General features: G+C 43.9%; 1 protein-coding gene across 47 annotated transcripts in view; it reads left to right on the forward strand.

Annotated features, from left to right (window-relative positions):
* Nucleotides 1-17,229, forward strand: part of celf4 (CUGBP, Elav-like family member 4) — a 1,189,091-nt gene that overhangs the window by 1,132,290 nt on the left and 39,572 nt on the right. For 35 of the 47 annotated variants that reach the window (XM_078220789.1, XM_078220922.1, XM_078220807.1 and 32 more), the window contains one exon: nucleotides 15,466-15,531. In XM_078220789.1, coding sequence (XP_078076915.1) covers nucleotides 15,466-15,531 — 66 coding nt within the window. The remainder of the gene's footprint in view (nucleotides 1-15,465; nucleotides 15,532-17,229) is intronic. The other 12 variants (XM_078220798.1, XM_078220779.1, XM_078220817.1 and 9 more) reach the window with 1 other exon arrangement.

Genomic DNA, 17,229 nt, shown 5'->3' on the forward strand with positions numbered 1-17,229 from the left:
AATGGGGTCATTAAGCTGGTTCTATGAAGTTCACTCAACAAAGTCATTAGTCCACCAGAGTGGGACACTACGAAAATGAGATATCCTTCCCCATGGGGCTGTATAAAATATTTATTTTTCAGATACTTTTTTCTGGTGAAGAAATGCGACATCCATTATAGGTACATGAGATTTTAACCTTTTGGAGACTGCTTTGACGTATTATTTTAAAGAAAGATGTACATGATCTTGTTTTTCTCCTCATTTCCAGTATATAGCATGTGTACTTACAATTTGTTCTCACTGTTTCACACTGAATGTTACATTTCTGCACAATATTGCTGCTTCAGGCAGCAACCAGATGGTCTAGGGTCTTAGTCCCAGAGCTGCCATTTACTCAGATTTGCCTGGCAATACAGAAATTCTGTTATTTGGTCCTTGACCAGACTGCTAGATTGAGCCTTCGCTCAGTTGGCTGGACAGCTGGTTCGTGATACAGAGCAACGCCAGCAACATGGGTTCAATTCCCGTACCAGCTGAGGTTATTCATGAAGGCCCCGCCTTCTCGACCTTGCCCCTCACCTGAGATGTGGTGGTGCTCGGGTTAAATCACCACCAGTCACGGCCTATGGCCATCTGGGACTTTCTTTAGATTGCGAAGCAGTATATGGCAGGCTGCTCCATCTTTGGGAAGGGTGTGGGGGACGAAATCAAGCAAATTGGCATTTCTATTTCCTGCACTTTACAGCCATTTTAATTGTACCCAGCCTGGTAACTTTGCGGAGGCAATGCAATAATTCTGCTTCACCCACCTTACACTATGGATGGCTAACACTGGGAGCCTAAAATGTGTTATTTTTAAAACTCTTTCTGCCTTTCCTGCATTTTATCTTGCTCAGAAGCAAAGTTAATTATTTAATAGTCTCATCATTGCTACAACTTGTGGTATTGCTCCAACAGGAGGAAAAGATTTATCTTTGGCAGAGTGACAGGGGCTGTAAAAAGTTGTAACCATGCCCTCGTTTCACCTGGCATGGCCCATCTGCATGCCCACGAGGCTAATTTTCTAATAAAGGGAGCGAAACATACCTCAGCTGCAAGCAACAAAGCAAATAAAAACTGTTCTTTTATGCCAGTGACAGGTGGATGGCCCATTTTACAGGTCAGCTGTGATTATATCTCAGTGCCAGCCACTATTGGAGCACAAGTCCACCGTAGGCAGCACGGTGGCACAGAGGTTAGCCTCACAGCGCCAGGGACCTGGGTTCGATTCCTGGCTTGGGGCACTGTCTGTGCAGAGTCTGCACGTTCTCCCCGTGTCTGAACAAAGAACAATACAGCACAGGAACAGGCCCTTTGTCCCTCCAAGCCTGCGTGGGTTTCCTCCGGGTGCTCCGGTTCCCCCCCACAGTCCCAAAGATGTGCGGGTTAGGTGTATTGGCCGCACTAATTTCTCCCTCAATGTATCCGAACAGGCGCTGGAGTGCGGCGACTCAAGGATTTTCACAGTAATTTCATTGCAGAGTTAACGTAAGCCTACTTGCGACACTAATAAATAAATGACTTTAAACTTTAGAAGTCCCAGGTGCACTGGATCCAAAAACAGTTGTTTAATTTTCCCCCTGTTAACAAAAAAAATGATATGTGGGTCCATTAGCTCCATCATTCACTGTGAGTATAAACGGAAGGCAGATGGTGACCGAGTTTGTCGAGTAACTTGAGTGGGGGGGTTAAGATGATATTCCTAAGTTTGACTGGTTCTTTGAGGGACTTTGAAGTTTAAAGTTCAATTATCAGTGTCACAAGTTGGCTCATGTTAATTCTGCAATGAAGTTACTGTGAAGATCCCCGAGTTGCCACACTCCGGCACCTGTTCGGGTACACTGAGGGAGAATTTAGCATGGCCAATGTACCTAACCAGCACGTCTTTCAGAATGTGGGAGGAAACCGGAGCACACAGTGGAGACCCACGCAGACACAGGAAGAACATGCAGACTCTGCACAGACGGTGACCCAAGCTGGGAATCGAAGCCTGTGACTTTAAGGCTGAGAGGTTATGGATAATCAGGTGGCTAAGATTGGGTTAGACTTCTATCATACTCTAAGCTCCTTATTTATGTTCGTGCCCATTCTCTGTTTTCACATTTATTTGTGAACTACCTCATTGATGCTTTGCTGTTTGAGTTTACCTTTCATGATATTGCTGCCACTCTGATTGCCAAGCTTCACGTTTTAGAGATTACACCGTGTGACAATTAAAAATAAGCTTTGAAAGATAAAAGGAAATGTTTCATTGTGTGATTCTAATTGGTAGCAAATATCTGTTGTGTACATGCACCAATCCCCCATCCCCGTCTCTGTAAGCAGCTGCAAAGAGGCGCGTGATGCCAACACTATATATCTTACCCTCTGTGGAAAATAGCGCTACTTCCAACTCTGCCTCTTAATTCCCTTTGTGTCCCAGTTGAAGTTGAAGAGAAGTGACTTTGAGGAGAATACAAGGCAGGGGGAGGGGTGGGAGTTTGGGGGACAGAGATGTGAGCTTGCCTGTTACCTCTGCACAGATGAGGCACAGTGGTAGACCAATTTGTTTAAAGCCCCTCCCTTGTGACGGGATGACCTGCCCCTGATTTCAATTAATGTGATTGAGCGCACGATCCACTTTCTGCCTCAACATCACTCATAGAAGGCGCAGGCCACTTGTTCCCAGAATGCGTTGATAATAGGTTAATTGTGAACACAGAGCTAGTGAGAACACCAGTGGAGAACTGCACAGCAACAGCAGTCACTGAGGGTGTTCTTCGCAGGTGTTGCTGCTAGAATTCTATTAAGAACAAAGGTAAGTGAAAGCGATATAAATATTTGAGGACAAAGGGGAAAGGAAAGCTTTCTGGTAACTCCCAAAGGCCTCAGGCTTTTGAAGGAAATGATACCCATCTGTATGCTCAGCAGGATTTGACTCAAAATATTGCTTACACATCTATAAATCAAAAGTATTATGTATACACAGAAGTGTTTCAGCTCATAAAGAATTTGGTAATTATTCTGTGTACAAATTAGCATAATGACTTAGTTTTAAAAAAGAAAAATGCTAAGCAGGAGAATTTTTTTTTAACTGTTGCTCATACGATGAACACTGTGGAAATATGTTGCATATTACTTTATAATTTAAATCCTTTGTTCCGAACATTACTTTTTTAATAGGACTTTAATTACATTATGTTATAATTTTCGAATTAGCAAACATTGTGCCATGTGGATTTTCCATTTTGTTTCGCTTCCATCATGTAAGGTGCTTTGTGTCTTAAGTTTTCTTTTATTTCTTTATAGAGAGAACTAGTGAGCAGAGGGAGTATTTTCCGTTTTTAAATTCAAAGTTACCTTTTGTGAATAATGTCCAAATTAAGTACAGTGTACTCCAGTTATGTGTAGAAGGGATTTTCCAGTGTTTTACACACATAAATAGTATCAAGACACACATGGGCACAAAGTCGCTGCATCTCAGTAATATTTGGGAAGTAGCACATTCCCAATCAGTAACTGCAGTTATAACATGCGAGTTGGTGTAGTTTTTGCTATTGCTGCTTTAGAACCATTCTCAGAACTTCTGCAGTACAGATTGATGTGCTGCAGGCCTGTAACTCTTCACAAAATTAGCTCCTCATTTCGATTGTGCCACTGTGGGCAGTTGCCAAGTGTAGACCAGGCGCTCCCCCACTGTGAGAGAAAGGCTATATTAAATGGCAGGCCCAAACTAGTTCAATTTTAGACCACTTAATGAAAGCGGGGAAGGATCTCTGCTTCCTACAAGCATTCTCTTACCTTCTTTTCCTGGAAAGCAAAAAAAGGAGAGGGAATGGCATTTCCTGCTGGCACGTAAACGTTTCATTGCTGAATAGAAAATACATGGAGCCCTACAGAGATACCTGGAACTGCCGTCTGTCAAGGGATCCGGGCAATGGGGAGATGGGCTGCAAATGTCTCCTAGGTCTTAATATGAGTAGCACTGATATGCTGTATGTTGGAAATGTGCTTATTTGTGTATTTACAATAATAGGACAATTCATGGACTCCATGAAGAGCTTAGAGTAATGTGTTTGCACCATCTAGAATCTAGCACAGTGTTGCACAACATAAATTAACCCACAGGCTGGAATTGGCCTGTTGGATGATTACATTCGGCCCTCAATGCACTTTTTAATTATTCCGAAGGGTCAGCCCATGAGTGGTCTCCAGAGGCCAGGCAGGACGTTTCATCCGGCCCGCGATGCGCTCTTTTGTTATTCACTAGAGCCGGCTCACCAGTCCTCCCAATCGGTCAGGCGGGAGATGAAAACTCCAACCAGATGTGGCACACAGTAAGCTCCGTCTGCACGCACGGTGAGTGTCCACTATAAGAATACTCTTCAAAGTGCGGTTGAGTCCTGGGCCATTTTAGACTGTTACTGCCACTGAACTCATCTTATGTCTAGCCCTCAGTGGGCTGGACAAGGTAAATTACAATCCCTAAAATCAAGGAGGTTTGGCACTACTGCACACAATAATTAACAGTCACCATTAGAGTGTGAAGAATAAAGGCAAATTGACTCTTAGTCTATACAATTAATCCAAAGTATTGCACATTTAGAAGGAGCTACATAGTTAAATTGACCGTGACTTTTTTGATTTAATGCCCAGCACTTGGATGAATGGTCAGTTTCAAAAATGTTTCAAATTGAAGTTCTTTATAAGAAGCAAATGCAAATGTTATTGACCTAATAATCTCAGAGCAGCCATTTTGTAATCAGGACTCCAAGCGGCTAAGCAATTCTATTATGCATTTGTCACGCTATTACAGTAATATATACCATTTTTAATTTTAAAAATAATGATTTATGAAGTTGTTGCTGAAAAACGAGAAAGTGTTCCAGTAATTCCTTCACATTCAAAGATCTTAGAGTGCATTTGCTTGAACGTAACCCTCCAGCAACTGTTAGAAGCCCCCTTCCCTACCAACGTATACACTAGAATGCGTGAAGAATATACCTGAAAAGATGTACGCACAGGAGTTAGTTGTACAACTGTGGTATTTTGTATTGTTCTTCGATGTTTCACATCAAAATCTCTAGGCTTGCCTAACCTGAGACTCTTTATTTGATTCAGTTATGAGGTAAGAAAAGACATCTCTTTATGAGTCATCTCTTTTTCGACCCTTTCTCACACACACACACCACCCACATACACACATTTATTGAATTGCTCCCATTAAGCGAATATAATTGAAATAAAACTTCCTGTGAATGAATTGTACTTTTTTTTCTGATAAACCGCACTAATGAAGTCTCTGTCCTTGTATCAGATCATGACAATCATCACACTTCCAGGACAAAGAAAGTAGACAGTCAGTGTCCACACTGCCAGCTGAAGCCAGGACCACAAACTGAATGAAATTATCACAACACATTTAGATCTTATATATTATCATAATGGTTATATATGGTGGCACGGTGGTTAGCACTGCTGCCTCACAGCTCTGGGGATCTGGGTTTGATTCCTGGCTTGGGTCACAGTCTGTGCGGAGTTTGCACGTTCTCCCCGATTCTGCGTGGGTTTCCTCCGGGTCCTCTGGTTTCCTCCCACAGTCTAAAAGACGTGCTGGTTAGGTGCATTGGCCATGCTAAATTCTCCCTCAGCGTATCTGAACAGGTGCTGGAGTGTAGCGACTAGGGTATTTTCACAATACCTTCATTGCAGTATTAATGTAAGCCTACTTGTGTCGCTAATAAATAAACTATAGATAACAGACAATGATTTTAATAGTGTTGCCAAATCTTATTATTTGAGGAGAATAAGAAACGGGAGATGGGCAACTGACGTTGGAGGATCTAAACATCTCATTTCGTTCCACAATTTATGCGTTCACCAGGATTTACTGATCAGTTCACACAGATGATAATGATGTAGAAACCAGTAGCTAATCAAATGATAGGCTGATGCAGTGGGAGGCCATCTTCAAAGCACCCAAGTCATGTTCAACATTTTCTGCTTTTTATTTCAAGCTTCCCACATCCCTTTAGTTTGAAATCAAAGCAGAAAATTCAGGTGATGTCATGAGCTCCAAGTGCAAATTCTGAGTGGCTTTTACGAGTGATCTAAACTCCCAGATTAGATTACCATTTTGTAACATCACGTAGCTTTCCATTATTCTCTATATGAGCCATCTGAGCCCCTACCCTCCATTACTGCTTTGGAATCACTCCCAGGAATCCATTATTCTGTGTTTACTGATCCCAATTGCCCCGTAATGTTGCCTGTAAGTGCTGATGCACTGAAGTCATTATTCCATTTGGAAGCTCTCTTCAATGGTAGATTTTCATTGGATGGAAAGGGGATATAAAATTGTACCATTGAGCACTTTAGCATGAAATCTGTTAACAAGCGATACCAGGGGCTTTTGCAAAGTCTACTCAAACAGCCACATTAGCTATACTTTATGTATATGAGAACCCTAATTACACCACGGCTAAATAGTTTACTTGCAGATTAAACTTAGGATATGGTTTTTGCTCAAAGACCTTCCAGCTGCTTTTCCAGTCATGGGTCAGTTATAGCACGGTTGATGATAATAGCAATAAAGTTGTTTACAACATTCCTGAACGCGTGAAACGTTTTCATTAGGATGCATTGGAGAAAAATCTTATGCATCATAACAGGAATGCCCAATTCATACCCTAAACATGTTTCCTCATGGTTGATGGAACAGTTAACTCCTGCTGAATGTATAATTGCATTTTCTGTAACTAGTGGGACCCTTCACTTGTTTGGAGTTTATTTATAATGAAATGGGATAAAATTCTCTTTTCCGAGTTACGGCTACAGATTTTAGAGCAAACTCCAGAGTTTATGAAGAGCTATGTTTTCCATTGTGTACAGATCGGAAAAGAAATGTGTCAGATTGTTAAAATATTGTCCATCTTCTCAGTTCTTCACTGTGAAGCGTCCCATCTTTTCATAGCTGAGGTCACCATGAAGATGGCTGCTTTGTATGTACCCTACTGAACTGTGCCCCTTGTGAGGTTTAGGCTTTCGAGGGATAAAACCCTTCTATTTGGAAAAAAAACTTTCAAGGTCTGAATTTTTCATTTCTAACATTAGGGTCCTCAGTTGGGCTGGGCCTACAAGGCATGAATAACTAGTATTTATTCATCAAGTAGAATTTATTAAGCAAGATTTTGCATATACGTAACAAGAAGCAGTGAAGACAACATAGACGGTTCTCACCTCTCAAGATTCCAGGAACTCTTGTCTTTGTCAGCAAAGGTGATGTCTCTCTATTCATTGTCTTTGAAGTGATGTTGAACTGTGTCCAGAAGAGTCATACCCCAGAAGCCATGGTATCACTGTGTCAAGAAAGATTGCAACATCTCAACTTTTATCCTTCAGTCTCTCATTCCTCCTTCCTTCTTTTGAAGATGGCCCAAATTCACCCTCCTATTGGTTACAGGACACAAATCATCTTGTGTCAGCCCACCTCTGTAACTAGAGCTATCTAGACTAAAGAAAAGTGTTCATTTGTTCCCCAGGGCCCCTCGGAGTTTATATTACATTACAAACAAATAACACATTTCTTTCAGATACAAAGAAGCCATCGATAAAGTCACATTCTCTTGTCAACATACTTTAACCCCAGCCCCACAGATATCAGAAAATAAAGATTCCCTTTTGGTACAGATCAATTCAGGCAATGCATGGTTTGTTTAAAAAAAAGGGGCATAACTTCCTTAGGGTGGCAATCAGCAGCGGGTGAATTGGCACTCTGTACCGACTTACCTTCATTTAAATTCTAAAACACCTGTCTCACCTAACCTTCCTGACTCTGGCCAGGTGAGACTCAAGAAGTGAAATGCATCCCCAGCTCCAGCGGCAAAGTACAAAAGAGGACACTCCCCCATTTTTATGACTGTAGCTGCCATACAGCAGGTAAGTTTAAAGGGAGAAGGTAAGTTTCTAAGTGAAGTGGATGGAAGATGGGGTGGGAGTTCGCACATCAAGAGGATTAGAGAGATCTGGACAGTAGGGGAGGAGAATCAGGCATGGGAGATCGGGTTGGACATTGAGGGTATGGCGTTCAGACATTGGGATGTTGGGGGGAGGGCTTGAACATCGGCGGCTGGGTGTGAGGACAACAAAGGGTGGAGGTTTTGGACATCAGCGGGTGCGGTCATCAGTGGGGCTTTAGACATCAGAAGGTTGGGGAAGTAGGACATTGAGGGTGTGAGGTAAGGATATAAGGGGGTTGGGGTGTTTGGAGATTGGGATAGTTAGACATTGTGGGAGTGGGGTTCAGATATTGCTGGGGTGGGGGTTTCATACATCGGGGGAATCGGACTTCACGGAGTCTGGGGTTTGGACCAAGGAGCTGGGGGTTCAGACATCAGGAGGAGGTTGGACGTGGGAGTTTGGACTTGGACATGGGGGGGTTGGGGTGGACATGGGGGAGTTGGAATTGGACATGAGGGGTTGGACATGGGGGTTTGGAGTTGGACATGGGGGGCGGTTGGGGTGGACATGGGGTTTAGAGTTGGACATGGGGGGGTTGGGTTGGACATGGGGGTTTGGAGTTGGACATGGGGGGGTTGGGGTGGACATGGGGGGTTGGACATGGGGGTTGGAGTTGGACATGGGGGGGTTGGGGTGGACATGGGGGGTTGGAGTTGGATATGGTGGGTTGGACATGGGGGTTGGAGTTGAACATGGGTAGTTGGAGTTGGATGGGGGGGGTTGGAGTTGGACATGGGAGGGTTGGAGTTGGACATGGGGAGTTGGAGTTGGACATGGGGGGGTTGGAGTTGGACATGGAGGGGTTGGAGTTGGATATGGGGGGTTGGATATGGGGGAGTTGGAGTTGGATATGGGGGGTTGGATATGGGGGTGTTGGAGTTGGACATGGGGGTGTTGGAGTTGGACATGGGGGTGTTGGAGTTGGACATGGGGGCGTTGGAGTTGGACATGGGGGTGGGGTTGGACATTATGGGCAGTGGGTGATTCAGATATCAGGGGAAGCCAGCCATCTGGTGGGTGGGAGGATTGAATATTATGGGGAGTGGGGGTTCAGACATGCTGGGGGGGCAGACATTAGGTGAGGGAAGGTCGGCATGGGGGGGTTGTCAGACATCAGGCGAGGGTTCGGGTTGGGTGCGTGGTGCCGGGTCGGGTCAGAGGAGGGGGGTCAGTTGTGGGGGCATGGGGTCATTTAGGCCAGTAAGGTGGCCAGTACAGTGTGTGGTTGGGTCGGGGACATCAGAAGAGGGGGATGGGGTAGGGTGGGAATCTTGTGCTGGGTGGGGAATATCATTGGGGCAGGGTGTGGGGAATACCATGGGGGTTGGGAGTGTGGGCAGTATCCCATGTGGGTTCCGTCTAGGTCTTTACGCTGAAGTTGGAAGCACTTATTTCCTGCTAATTCTTTCAGAGTAACAACTGATTTAAAACAGACAGACCATCTAAAGTTAGCAAGCTTTGTCAGATGGTTCCCAGCCCGGTGCAATTGTCCAGGTGAGGTTAGCCGTATAAATCCTTAACTGGGAACTTCCAAGAGAGGTACCTCTCAAATTTGATGCTGGGGAGCCAGGAAATTATGCGTCATAGTGTCATCTTAAGTTCAACCTGCTGAACTCATTGCTGTTAACTATTCCTCAAACAGAAAACCCCTCAAATTCTGACTTCACAGCACCGTGAAAATCGTCAATAAATCAAGTGTCATTTCTCACAAGCAAATCCTTCCTGTTCCCCAATTACCTTGACTGTTAATTGTCCAACAGAAATGCAAATTGAAAGTGGTTGAGGAATAAATTCCAAATATGCCACAGATTCTGAAAATTAATAGGATTGTCAAAATCTTGCACCTTACGTTGTCCTCATTGCGACAAGCCAAAATTCAGAGTAAAAACGGAGGGGTTTCAATGCGCAAAGTGGATCTTTCTGAAATCTATTGTGGGAATGGATGGACATTTTGGTCAGCATGGACCAGTTTGGGCTGAAGGGCCTGCCCCCGTGCTGTAGGACTGTATGAATTCATGGGGAAGAGGTTCCGGGGCTCCTACCTTGTGGCTTTGGGGAAAACAAATCACTGATAATTGAGGGAGAGAGGATTCTTCTGAAACCCGAAGCAAGAAATGAGCAGGATTTGGGAGGAGCAAACCCCAGGCTTGTGTGTGAAGGTTTTGCTCTGTTGTTGATTAATAGTCAATACAAATCTTAACAACTAGTCCACGTCAGAATGAGAAGGAAGGGGCTTATGTTTTGACAATCTTTTGTGGTGTCCAGTGTACGGGGTCGATTGTAAGCCGGGCGGCCAGCGCAGGTGGAATGGCAATAGCCCGAACTGGCTTACTGTCCTGTTTATGTGGACATTCTGGTTGGCACCATTGTGAAAGGAGCTGATCCCTGGGCAGGCAGAGCAGCTGAGTGCAATAAAGCCTTCTTAATAGGTAACTTTGGGAGGTAATGAGAGCATGTACCTTGAAAATCCTCAACCTGAAAGCATATCTTTTTTTCGAAGTTGCATAGACTTGCAGAGGTGCAGACTTAAGGGGGTTACACAGCAGCACATTCATGATTAAACAGATCTATTTAATGCATAAAAGTGCAAAGAAGGTTAGAGCACCCTTGGAGCTCATTCAGCTTTTGCTGCCTGCGCTGATTCTTTGCTGGAGCGTGTGGCATGTATGCAGAAATCTTTCAAAAATTGCCCTTAGCCTTTCTTCTGCAGCTTTTCAGGACATAATACTGAAATATTCATAGAAGATGCTTGAATTTATTTGTTTATTGGGCCAAGTCTGATGCCAGAACTATGCTGCAGGCTTACTTGAGTTTCTTTTAACTCCCATCAGGTTGAGTCTCCCTCAAACTGGAATCAAATTTCGACTTCTGGGGCTAACAGTGCATTGTGTGAACACGCTGTGCCATTCCTTTCATACAAGTTTGAATTATACAATGAAATCAATACAAAAACATCACTCTCGGTTAAATGTTCCAGAGAGTGTAGCACAGTTATGGTTTTTATTAGGAAAGGTGACCGTACTGATTTGACATGAAACCTCTGCAGGCTGAAAAGTTAAAGCAATCACGTCTGAAAAAGTCAATGTTGGGTCCAGTTTGGTTTATCCTTTTTTTTGCGCACATCATTAACTTTATTTATTCTCCCCTCACTCCCTGATCCCTTTACGTCTTTTTCCTGGTCTACATGACAGGCACCTGCCAGTGCAAATCTGCAAAATGGCCCTCAGGAGGTACATCAGTGTGACCCAGGTTGATTTGTCTGTGTAAGACATTTACTTTTCCTGTCTGACTCCTCCTTGCTACGGCAGAGAATGGGATTAATGTTCTTAATCCGATTGGTTTAAAATGGGGCAGAAAGGTAGCACAGTGGTTAGCACTGCTGCCTCACAGTGCCAGAGGACCCTGGTTCGATTCCCCCAGCTTGGGTCACTGTCTGTGTGGAGTCTGCACGTTCTCCCCGTGTCTGCGTGGGTTTCCTCCAGGTGCTCCAGTTTCCTCCCACAATCCAAAAGACGTGCTGGTTAGGTGCATTGACCGTGCTAAATTCTCCCTCAGTGTACCCGAACAGGTGCCAGAGTGTGGCGATTGTGTGGGATTTTCACAGTAACTTCATTGCAGTGTTAATGTAAGCCTACTTGTGACACTAATAAATAAACTTAAAACTTTTAAGAGTGCAGTGTCCCGCAAAGGCGCTGAAAGTAATTCAGAGATCAGTTGTTAGACGTACTCACTCAATATGATTTTGAGTCACGCAGGTTAGAAAGCCTCATGATGAACTGACAGCCTGTGCTGAATTTGCTTGCTCAGTTATGTAGCAGCCAGGGCTCCACAACTGGCCTGGACTATGGGGTGGGAAGGGGGAATAGTGGGGGGTTTCTGGTCCTGGTTGCCACCTGGTGGCCCGAGATGGAAAGTACGGATGTGAGCCGACTTGGTACTGATACTTACGCCGAAATTCTACCATCTCGCCCGCCACGGAATCGGAGCGGGCGAGGGCTGTACAACAGAAATATCTGGTGACCTCACGTGAGAATTTCCTGCCTCGCTCGAGTGAGGCTGAATTGACTCAATAGCATGATAATCTCGCCTCAAGAAGGAGAGCCACCTGAGTGAAATGCCAGAAGCTAATCAGTCTCTCATGGATAAGAAAAGAAATGAGGGGGAAGCAAGAAAGGCATTGAAAATTTAAGTATTTAATACAGACGAAAGAAATAGCTAAGAACGAGTGTGCTGCATACATCATCCGTGCAGTGTTCACATTTGCCAATATATTCACCGACCTGCAGTACTCGAAGGGTTAAATAAGTAACCTTAGTTAATGAAGTTCTGGGCAATTGCCTATATTCTGCAATAGTTTTACTCAAACTGGATTCACGCTGTTTAATTAACATATCAAGCTGCATTGTCTTTAATTATAGATGTGGTTCTCAACTAATCCATCTTCATATGCAAGAGTGATATTAGTGAGAAGAATGTTTTCTTCTGTGTATTTTTTTTCTGTCTTTCTCATTAATTACTTTAATTTGCTATTACTTTGGTAAAGAATGCAGATTAGCAGTGTGTTCTTGATGCAGACAATGCAGCTGAGAACAGGTAAAGTATGTTTGGGAAGGTGCTCTAATTTTCGAATAAATTGATGTTAAATGTTGGAGTTCTCAAAAGATAGGAGGCGACTACTTTTGTTTCTCTGCCTCGCCACTTTTCTACATGACTTGCTAAATAAGGAGTTGCTTTTGGAAATTTGGAATCTCTCTTTTCTGTAAAGCCATTGAGACAAAGGCTGAGACTTTTCCAGTCCCACAAGCAACAGGAATTGTGGCAGGCAGCCACGGAAAATTTACTGGACCAGCCAGTGGTCCATGGGGTGGCACAGTGGCTCAATGGTTTGCACTGCTGCCTCACAGTGCCAGGGACAGAGATTCGATTCCCGGCTAGTGTCAAGGGAATTAACAGGGTAAATGAGCAGGGTTGCAGGAATCGGGCCTGGGTGGGATTGTGCTCTGTACAGACTCGATGGGCCAAATGGCCTCCATCTGTACTGTAGGGATTCTATAATTCTATAATAAAAAGATGCTCCTCCAAACCTACCTCTGTCCCCATGCTTTTAGGCATGTGTTCTAATGTCACTTGTGTGATTCAGGCCTGGATTTTCATCATGATAGAAAAGCTCTTCATTCTGGTGAAAATCCCAGAAATTGCCAAAAGTCCTAAGTCCCACCCTGAAACGCTGCAGCTTCCATTATCATGGAGGCACGACAAGGTTTGGGCCAGGATTCATATATTCGCAATTCGCTGAGGCAGCTGACCATTTAAATAATCAGCTGCTTCCACTAAAGTGGGATTTTGGAAGAACCGGACTGTGGAATCCAGAGTGTGCAGATTAGAATAGATAAGAGGATTTCTGAACTTGGTGGATTCTCGTGGAAAGTCAGTCGAGCTATCCAGGAAGTGTTAAAACTGTCAAGGAACTGTCCAGGGCTACTGGTTAAGTTGGCATGGTAAGGGCAAATGGTGGTGGGGACATGGGTAGGCAGAGGTTGGCATGGATTGGGCATTAAGAGCATGTGGTGGGATAAGGGGTGGTGCGGGGTTAGGGCTGAGAGAAGGTTTATTGTTTTATCATTATCTTTTATATTTTTAAACACGGTTCCAGAGCACAGAGGCAGGACATGTGCCCAGCCCGCCTCCACAACTGGCAGACTGCACATTGTTTCTGGGGTCACCCGCCCCTGTTTCAGTCGCACCCCCCCCCCCCAACCAGAAAATATCACATGCAGACAGACATTTGTAAAGGTTGGTTTGACAGAGCTGAGAAATCTCCCAACTCCACCCATGGATGAAAATCTGGCCCTCAGTGTCAGTTTGTTTAATAATGTCGTGAAAGTGCCTTGGGAATTTTTTTTATACAGCAGTTAAGGTTCTATATAAATGCAACTTGTTGTTATTGATATGCATTAATATCCCCCCCCCCCCACTCCACCCCCTCCAGCCCTGCTACTTTACCAACAGGTTAATAGTGACTAACTGTTTTTGAAAGCCAAGGAGATGGAAAATATACCAAACAGCCAGAAAGATCTAGGATGTTTGTGGCTGGATTTTTGTTTCATATATGTATCAGAATTTGTATTTTACTGGTCCCACTATATGGTCTGAACGTGGCTTTGGAACATAAGGTCATCAATTCTGCATGGGTTTTCTGCTACAGGCACATTAACCAGGACCCAGAGCCACGCAAAACATGGACCTCATGACAGGGAGAACAGGGACTCCAGGTTGGATGTTTCCTTGGTTTTGGGTAGCCCAGTTTTCATGTGGTGGCAGGTAGATCCAGCAAGATGGATAACAGCTGCTCACCAGCAGAAAGTGGGCTCATTTTGGGGGTCCAGGGCAGGGAAACATCCTGCATCCTTCGAGATCTGGAACTCCGTTTTGGTTTATACTTCAATGCAGCCCTCTTACGCGTGGGGCCACATAAAGGTGAACAAGAGGACAAGGAATCAGACATTCACCTCTTCCCTTCGATTAAACTCCCCGACTGCTTTGGGTGGGGTAACATCTGAGATGCTTTCCACCAGCCAGGCCAGTGCAAATTAGATACTGTCTCCAACCATGTAACTGGAGCACCACCAGTCTGTTGGAGCCACAATTGCCAGGATTGCTGATCCTAATGATTTTAGGGCCACTATAAACTTACTTTTGGTCTACCAGACATTGGAAGCTCAACATTGTTTCAGATTTTGGTAACTCTGCTAGTTCCGCAACAGTAGAAAGCAGCTTCTGTGTTAATTTGGAGCTGGGGGGTCTGACCTGACTTGTAGTGTGAGATGGAGTGAAAATACTTCCGAGTCTGAAGCCTTACACCTCTTCAATTTTACACTGAATGAAATGTAAAATGAAATTTTACATCAGAGGTAGTAGTAGAGGCGGGTACAATTTTATCTTTTAAAAAGCATTTAGATAGTTACATGGGTACGATGGGTATAGAGGGATATGGGCCAAATGCGGGCAATTGGGATTCGTTTAGGGGTTTTAAAAAAAAGGTGGCATGGACAAGTTGGGCCGAAGGGCCTGTTTTCATGCTGTAAACCTCTATGACTTTATGACTCTAAATGTAAAATGCTCGTGTTGTCTTTTGGAATCACCTGTGCACTCTATGAACATAAAATGCTTGGAGAGCAGCGATTCTCTCCATCTGTCAGTGAAAGTTAACTGTGGGTGTAAATGCTTCCAAAGAGACTCCAAACCAAGTAAGTGAATGGGAAAAGCATAGAGGTTTTGGTATGAGCTGCGCTCTCGCCGTATTGGGACACAGCCCAATACCTAAACACAGACAGCTTACTAGTAATCTTTTACGTTTTGTGTTGATAACTACACTGCAATCATCAGCTATGTGAAACTTAACAACGCGATGGATTATTAATCTTTTCTCTCTTTGTGTTTTGACAGCACAAAGCCCAACTGCAGCTGACCCCTTGCAGCAAGCATACGCTGGAGTGCAGCAATATGCAGGTCGTTAGTATTAACACTTTGTCTAGTTCTACTTTTAAGTTTTTTTTCAATCCTTTAGTCTTTTCAAAATCTTGCAAAAATGTTATGTATAAGTGAAGTATCTTTCTTTCTCTGTCAGTTTATTTTGTTATTCAGCCCTGTAAATGTTTTTCGGACTGACGTATTGCACTGAATGTAGTTGTCTATCTGCTCAAGAAGGACTTTCTTTTTCTGCAAGAGGTTTCCGAAATGAAAATGAAAACATTTTAAACTCTGTTAACTTTACGGTGTTCGTTTCTTGGAGGACCTTGTCAAGAAGCTGCTGGTAGTATAGGATGCTGCACTGTGGCACAGTGGTTAGCACTGCTGACTGACAGCGCCAGGAACCTGGGTTCAATTCCGGCTTGGGTCACTGTCTGCGCGTTCTCCCCGTGTCTGCGTGGGCCTCCACCGGGGGTCTCCGGTTTCCTCCCACAGTCCGAGCAATATGCTGGTTCGGTGCATTGGCCTGTTAAATTCTCCCTCTGTGTACTCAAAAAGGCACCGGAGTGTGGCGACTAGGGGATTTTCACAGTAACTTTATTGCAGTGTTAATGTAAGCCTTACTTGTGACACTAATAAATAAACGTAAACTTCAAAGGCCCAGTTCAGCTTTAACAATCAGGTCTCCTGAGTCTGAGTAGTTTTTGTTATCCATCAAATTATTATTCTCCCAAGTCTGAGGCTTGGTTTAGTGAGTGAGTTTCGGGAGACTAGACAAAGGAATGTTCTCCATTTTCGCACTATTACAAGGGAACGACAAACAAGAGAGTTTACTCTGCCGCATGCAATCGCCTTTCTCAGATGTCAATATAATGACTGATAGTGACTATGGAGATATGTATGATCCGAACAACCTCATATTGTGGACTGAGTGGAACAGGAGGGGTGTCAATAGGTCTTAGTAGTGGAGATCTGTTAGAAGGTGAAGGTAAACGGGATTTTTAAAACATCAGTAGTGTACGTGTCAATATCTTTTCTCTTAACTATGATGTAAAGCTGAACTAAAATGACTAAAATATTACATATTCTGAACATGTATTTAATGACCATTTTCAGATATTTTATGTGTCAGCCACTGCTCATTTGACAGCACTCTCATCTCTGAGTCAAGAGATTGTGGGTTTGAACCACCCCTTCCAGAAGTTGAATATAAAACCCTGGTGTGGAGTGCCATGATGTCAGAGGTGCCATCTCTCAGATGAGCATTAAACTGAGGCCTCTCAGGCAGATGTATTTTAAAGAAGACCAGGGAGGTGTCCCCAGTGCCTTGGCCAATATTTATCCCTCAATTAACATCACAAAGGCAAATTAATTGGTCAATTATGTTGTTTATGGGATCTTGCTGTCTGCAAATTGGCTGCCATGTTTCCAATATTACAACGCTTCATAATTACTTCATTGGCTGTAGAGTGCTTTGGAATAGCCTGAAGTCATGATAAGTGCCAAATAAATGCAAGTTTTTTTTCATTCAGCATAATAGCACAGTGGTGAGCACTGCTGCTTCACAGTGCCAGGGATCCAGGTTCAATTTTGGCCTCGGGTCACTGTCTGTGTAGAGTTTACATGTTCTCCCCATGTCTGTGTGGGTTTGCACCACCAGTCCAAAGATGTGCGTGCGGTTGGGTGGATTGGCCATGCTAAATTGCCCCTTAGTGTCAGAGGGATTAGTGTAGTAAATAC

This window comes from Mustelus asterias, chromosome 1 (genome assembly GCF_964213995.1).
Source record: "Mustelus asterias chromosome 1, sMusAst1.hap1.1, whole genome shotgun sequence".
NCBI lineage: Eukaryota > Metazoa > Chordata > Chondrichthyes > Carcharhiniformes > Triakidae > Mustelus > Mustelus asterias.